The sequence below is a fragment of the Agrilus planipennis genome, unplaced genomic scaffold (genome assembly GCF_000699045.2).
Source record: "Agrilus planipennis isolate EAB-ADULT unplaced genomic scaffold, Apla_2.0 scaffold278, whole genome shotgun sequence".
Lineage (NCBI taxonomy): Eukaryota > Metazoa > Arthropoda > Insecta > Coleoptera > Buprestidae > Agrilus > Agrilus planipennis.
The window spans coordinates 73082-80449 of record NW_020439104.1 but is presented as its reverse complement, the minus strand read 5'-3'; the positions used below and the strand labels follow the sequence as shown (position 1 = coordinate 80449).

The following is a 7368-nucleotide window of genomic DNA, read 5'->3' as shown; positions in this document are numbered from 1 at the left end:
TGTAGTGGATAAAAATTCGAAAATGAATTTTCACATTAATATTTCTATTTTATAATTGTAATAGAATTTAGATGAGAATTTTGCGTGAATTTTTGTAATCGGCCTTGCTCTAAGTCCTGATCTTGATATTGGTCTTGCAAGTCTGTTTTTGTTCATCGCTAAGTCTTAATTAATTTATGGAATATTATAAATTGAGTTGTTTTTTCAATTGTCCCTCTAACAAGAAAGAAAAGCGATTTCTTTATGGATTGTGCTGGTTTTCAGTAACATATACAATTGTTAAATTAAAATTGAAAAATTTTCTCATTGGTCGCCAAATGTAGATGTGTTAAATAATGTTTTATTGTGTCATACCTCCGAAATTTGGGCGAAGTCTTATGTCATAACCATCCAGTAATTTAGAAATGGTTTGGGTGACATTATCCAAACGTTCCGAAACCATTACTTTGTGTTGTAACCTGGTAACAAGTGAATTCAATGAAGCGGCAAAAATACAAGATAATGTCAAAATTCAGGTACTTTTGAATAAGAAAACCCAAAAAATAGCAACAATATGTCCTTTATGTGTATGCAATATTTACTGGTTGCATTGCCTATTATTGGTATTTTCATTTTTACTATAATTGTCATGCCAAAAGGGGAATGGTAAGTAATTGTTTGCTACTTGTTGATACTACACAATCAATAACAAACAAAGAAATTATTTTGCTGTACAAAGGCTTCTTCAGATGAAAGACAATTGTGTTCCAACTGAATGAAAAGCCCTAGATGTGCAGTTTACGACATTATCTCTGAAGTTACTTCCACAAAATGATAAAGTATCGCAGTGCCGCCAACATTCTTTTTTAACGGATGTGCTTAGACTCGCTACGGTAAGAAATGGCAATACGAATGAAGTGAGCCACATTTTTTTGTATGGTAGTTCTATCCCATCAAGGCTTGAAAGCAAGATAATGAACAGAAGTTGGGACTTTACAAAATTGCTTTATAAATTCATTAATTCAAGCTCTTTTAAAGTTAATGTGAAAATCTTTCAAAGTTAATATAAAAATTCATATAATATAATTACATTAGTTCGACAGATCTGTGACCTAATAAGGACGGTTTGTCATTGTTGCTATTGTCATCTCTCGTAGCTTAGTGGTCAGAGCATTAGTTAGTAAAGCCAAAGGTCCCGGGGTTCGATTCCCGGCGGGGGTGACAACAGTAACAAATTTTCCCTTATTAGCCTGATGTAGTTTATAGTGTGTAAAAAATTGAAAATAAATTTTCACATTAATATTTGATATTAACCGTTAATAGTCAAAGCACTTTCAAAGTGCTTGAAGGACTTTCAAAGAGCTTATAGATTTGAATAAAATTGCTTTCAAAGTAATTGGTAATTTGAAACCTTGGATTTTTAAACGTTATTGAGGCTTCATGGGCTAAACTGCTTTAAATAAGGGCGTTGGGCTTAAGATTTGGAGTTGTTTCTGATCTCCATGGTTTTTATGTGCTTTAGGCTTTTAGACTAGATTGAACTTCAAAGATGGTGTCGAAAATTGCACTTCTTCTTCTAATGAAGTACATCATTTTTGAGATTTTTGCCCTTTTTATTTATTATAATAAGGGCGGTACATATTAGAAAATTATACTTCCTATTTCTCTTAGTTAATGTCCAACTGCACAATTGAATTGATTCATATAGTACCTATCACATTCAATGATTCAAACGCATATAACGTAAAAATTTTTGATCAACAAAGCAAAAGGAAGATCTAAAAGAAATTAAATTACAATCGTTATGAGATGTAGTTGCATTTATATACAGGGTGCTCCGCCCAAGGCAGTGTCGTTATTATACATTTAATAAAAAAGGTATTTTTATAAAAGCGACTTGGAATCATAGGGTGCATGTACAGAAAATATTTTCAGTGATAGTAGTTGTTGAGATATTAAAAAAAAAAACACTTCAGCTCTTTCAATGACACCAAATAGCATCTAAGTCATAAAGGCAAGAATCCTGTCGTTCGGACAGTTTGTTACAGCACTAATTACATTACCGTATCCTTTTTGCGATGGACAAGGTGTATACCTGTGTTATTCAGAGCCTGAAATATCGAAACCTACTTCTGACTGTCTTGCAAGACGAATAAGTATTTTTTTTAATAAAATGACCCATATTAAATAATACCGTTTAATCCGAAATCCGAAATTAAAAGCCCTTCCTACTGATATAGGGTTTTAAATATTTATCTCTATCAGTTTTCTAAAAAAAAAACGATTATTCTATATTTAAAACCTAATATCAGTAGAAAGAGTTTTTAATTTCGCATCAAACAATAAGTATCATTTAATATGGGTCATTCCATTTGAAAAAAAAAGTTATTCATCTTATAAAATTGTCAAAAGTAGGTTCCGATATTTCCAGCTCGAAATAGCGTACACATTTTGCTCATAGCAAAAGCGATACGATAATTTGTTCTAAAACGAACTATCCAAACCGCAAGTTTTTAGCTTCTATGGTTTAGATGCTATTTAGTCTCATTGAAAGAGCTTTTGTTTTCAAAAACGGTTGAATATCTGAACTACTAGAGATAGATATAGGGAACTATTAACAAAGTCGACCTATAATTAAAAAAATGTAAAAATATGCGGGATGTTCCATTTAAAATAGCGAAGTAAAGTAGCATCCAGAAGAAGTAGAGCACCCTGTAAGACTGGAAATACTTCTGTATATGTACCATATGATTCCAGGTCACTTTTATAGAAACATTTTCTATTTTATTAAGTGTACAATAACAAAGTTATGCAGTTATTCACGAAACCGCCTTAGGTGGAACACCCTATATAATTAATCGAAAAATATTAAAAAGAATTACAAAAATAAAAAGCCACAATGAAGTAAAATAAACACATAATTTAAATTCATACATATTTTACTGTTTTTTTTTTCAANAACTATTAACAAAGTCGACCTATAATTAAAAAAATGTAAAAATATGCGGGATGTTCCATTTAAAATAGCGAAGTAAAGTAGCATCCAGAAGAAGTAGAGCACCCTGTAAGACTGGAAATACTTCTGTATATGTACCATATGATTCCAGGTCACTTTTATAGAAACATTTTCTATTTTATTAAGTGTACAATAACAAAGTTATGCAGTTATTCACGAAACCGCCTTAGGTGGAACACCCTATATGTCCCTCTAACAAATATTAAAAAGAATTACAAAAATAAAAAGCCACAATGAAGTAAAATAAACACATAATTTAAATTCATACATATTTTACTGTTTTTTTTTTCAATCAACTTAATAAGGTTTTCAATTAACTAATGTAATAACTGCTTGCTATTGAAATAATTCAATCATTCAACTGAGACATAAACATATGCATACAATAGGTACAACTGATATCTACTCTAAGCATCTTCAGAACATAATTATTATTAGTGTGAAGCACAAAAGATGTTCAATTTCACTTAACATTAATAGCACGAAGAAAACGCAATTGCTTCTGATATAAACGATAAGTTTTTATGATCTTTTAAAGTTAAATTATTCTTTTAGTATTACTGTTAACATTATTCAGTCATTCTCTAAATTATAAACATAAATTAATTAATCATTTTCATTAGGTACGAAATTAAGTGTACTAGTACATAGCAAACTTTAAAATTTTATTTTTATAGCTAAAGAATTGATGGCTAAAAAGAATTGATGATTAAAATGGTAATAGAACGAAACAAAAATAGAAATTGCAATATCCAATATAGTTACATGCATTAAAAGTTTGATGAAGACAATAAAATTCTATTTATATAAAATACAATATGAATATAAGATAAAAATGTATAATAAATTAAAAAAAGAGTAAAATACCTCTGTAACATTTTTTTATTGATTGTGTTTTTTAAATACATTAATTAATTTAAACCCACTTGAAAAAGTAAATGAAATCTTCTTTTGTCATTTTGGTAACATCTTAATTTGTGTATAATTAAAAATGCGATCATCAAAAATGTAGCGTTACACACCTTCCAATTTATTTCTAAAAGCTTACAATAAATATTGAGGTTCTAGGGTCATTTGAATTAAATTTATGTTCATATCTCATGAATGAAAATTTTCAGTAAGGAAAGCTTTAGTAATTTATTAATAAAAATATTTACCCTTTCGATGAAGAAAGTGTTAAACTTAACATCAAAACAAAAAACGTTCGTATTTTTCTTCGGATCATCCTTGCTGCCACAGTGTCATGTCCTCAGCTATCATTTAATTACCAAAACAAATACCAGAAAAGTCATTATTATGACAAATGTACATACAATTTCAAAAAAGCCGAGACTTAAGAGTCAGTTCCACAATACGTTATCACTAAATCACTCACTTTTAGATATTGTTATCACGTAATTTCAATAATAACGTAGTGCATACTTGCTGACATGATTAATGAAATCGCAAACGGTGCAAGTGTTTAAAATATTTATCGAAAAAAAAATTTTTTTTTGAAACGATCAAAATGTGGCACTTGTTCTGTGTCGTTCATATGCATCGTTAGAAATCGCGAGATGCACTGCTGTGAAAATGCGCCTGCGCCTTATCCTGTGGGAGAGTGCGCGTCCTTTATCGTACAGATGCTGGATCCGCATGGCAAGAGTCGATACGTAGCTTCCCTGCCACCCTTACGTTTCTCATTTTTCCTTAATATGAACTAATGTCTAAAGAATAATCATAAAATGGAACGAAAGAATTGCCATTTCGTTTATTAACAGCAATGGAACTAGTTTAATGTGTTTTTTTTATTGTTAGATTCTGTCCTTTTGTTCTTTCTGTATCTAGAAGGAATTACCAAGGTTCTATAAATAAAGTTCTTATTCTATAGAAAGGTAGTGGTTGTTGGTTTCTTATAAGTACAAATAAATTATTAATAATTAATAGAAAATAGTGGAGGTGCGTGCCCAACCAGACTTAGGACTGACGACCTTATAATGAATTTCTTTATCTTTTTAATTGATAGTAAATTAAAGAGCTACTCGTGAAATAGAGGGTGTATGTAAATTCATCCGATTTGTAACCAAATATTGTAAACTCATCAATGGTGGTCAATTTTTGTTGACCGCTGAGGTATTATGTAAACTGATCCGATTGCTCAGGTACAAACTTATAAGAAGTATCAAAAAGTTTTAGATACATCTTTAGGTACGCCGGTTTTGTATTAGGGGTGATGGTAGTTATCGGACCTATATGTTATAATAGGTAAACAGCGATAAATAGTTAATCCAGTATTCCCATGTATTGTATATGCAGTAATGAATCTGTTTGTTCTTTCCTAATTTAAGACATGTTTGTTGAAATACCATTTCTTCTGTGGCATTTACTATGAAAATCTATTCCACATTAATCCAAACAATTCTCATTATTTGTTTTTAGCAAGGTTAGCCTTATAATTCTGAGAACTCATAATATATTTTCTCAAAGTACTTATTCAAGGAAGCGAATGAATTTACATAGATCTTTAACGCCTGTGTTGAAATCATCGGATGAGTTTACATACCTACCTAAGGGACCAATCTGACCATCGCCGCAGTTTACATTTGCCAGTGAAATATTCACTTCTATGCTCGCGAATGATTAATTTAAAAATTCGAAAAACATTGTTGAGGGTGTATATTTGAAGCGCGGCGCTGTACTGCTGCGAAACATCGTCGATGGGCGCTCGGAAAAGAAAAGGTTAGAAGCGTTCGAAATGTGGTGTTACAGGCAAGTGATGAGGATCGATAGAGAAGGTTAGAAGAGGTATTAGAAAAAATAGGAAAACAGAGGACTCTATGGAAGTTAATAAAAATTAGGAGAGATAGGTTGGTAGGACACCTTCTCAGACATGAAGGTCTAGTCACAGACCTATTAGAGGCAGTAACGAGTGTTAGAAGGGGTAGAAGTAGGCCTAGATTAGATTACTGTTCACAAATAGTTAAGGATGTCGGTTGTTCTAGTTTTAGGGAAATGCGAAGATTAGCTCAGGATAGGAAACAGTGGAGGTGCGTGTCCAACCACTCTTAGGACCGACGACCTTATGATGATCAGTGAAATATTAGAAAAATGAAATGTTCAATATGCAAAATTGTCAATTTCAATTTAAAAAATTACCGCAATACTACGAATGCTGCGAGAGAGAAAACAAATACTGATGAGCAAATGTAAGTTCAACACAAGTCTAACATTTCGAAAAGATTATCAACGATGTTTTTTCGCTTATCACTAGCGAAAGAAGTTAAAATGTTAATAAAAAATGGTACTTGTATTCTAGATTACTTTAAGTACTTCAGAAGAAATTCTGCCCCATTTTAAAAACCCATTTTCGATATCTCATAGAACGATCAATTCTTTTTTAAGCAACTTTAAAAATAGTCGTATTAGAAACTAATTCAAGGCAAGCTCTTTAAGTGTGTGTAAACCTATAATTCTTTCTGTCAGTATCGCTCACGAAACTCAATCTCCGTGAGAGTTTTCCAGTTTTGTTTACATGCAAAATATATTGAAAGAGGCAGAATTTGACAGAAAATCGACCACGAAAACTTGCACTTATGATCCTATCCTCGATTTTCTTAAATATGAATTATGACTTACATACTGTAAATCACATAAAAAGAACTTTACGTGTGTATTAATTTAAGGCTAAAATTTTTACAATAATTAATTAACTGTAACAGCAGCAGCAAAAGTATTCGTCGCCCTAAATATAAACTTTGTTAGAAAAATAAAAATGCTCAGGAAAACAATGATGAACGTTTTTTAATCAATAGGTATATATGTACGGGTGCGAAACATGGACAGTGGGCGCGGCGGAAAAGAAAAGGTTCAAAGCGTTCAAAATGTGGCGTTAGAGGCGAATGATGAACATACCGTGGATAGAGGTTAGAAATGATGAGGTATTAGAAAGAGTAAGAGAACAGAGGAAATCAATAAGAAATAGGCGAGATAGGTTAGTAGAACACCTTCTAAGGCATGAAGGTCTAGTCAGAGACATATTAAAGACAGAAACGGAAGTTAGGAGGGGTAGAGGTAGACCTAGATTAGAATACTGTTCACAAATAGTTAAAGGTATGGGTTGCTCTAGCTTTAGGGAAATGCAAAGATTAGCGCATGATAGGAAAGAGTGTAGGTGCGTGTCCAACCATTCTTAGGAGTGACGATCTTATGAAAAAAAACTTTTGGGTGTTTCATTCCCACCAGCCAGTAGGTAGGGCGGAAGGCCCTCTTCAGCCTGCTTTCAGGAATCGTGGGAATGGGTGGGTGGTGGTTCGGGTGAGAAATTTGAGACGGCCGAAGGGAGTGAAAGATTATCTGTGGAATATTACTGCCCCAGCATTTGCCTAAGTGATCCA

At 32.2% G+C, this 7368-nt stretch overlaps 1 protein-coding gene across 1 annotated transcript in view; it reads right to left on the bottom strand.

The window, feature by feature from the left end:
• Positions 1-4448, bottom strand: part of LOC108741456 (gamma-aminobutyric acid receptor subunit beta-like) — a 19794-nt gene extending 15346 nt beyond the window's left edge. The window contains exons 1-2 of the mRNA XM_025977512.1: positions 4153-4448; positions 355-458 (exon numbers count right to left, since the gene is read on the bottom strand). Of these exons, the coding sequence (XP_025833297.1) occupies positions 355-458; positions 4153-4220 (172 nt within the window). The 5' untranslated portion in view covers positions 4221-4448. The remainder of the gene's footprint in view (positions 1-354; positions 459-4152) is intronic.
• Between the last annotated feature and the right edge of the window lie 2920 nt (positions 4449-7368).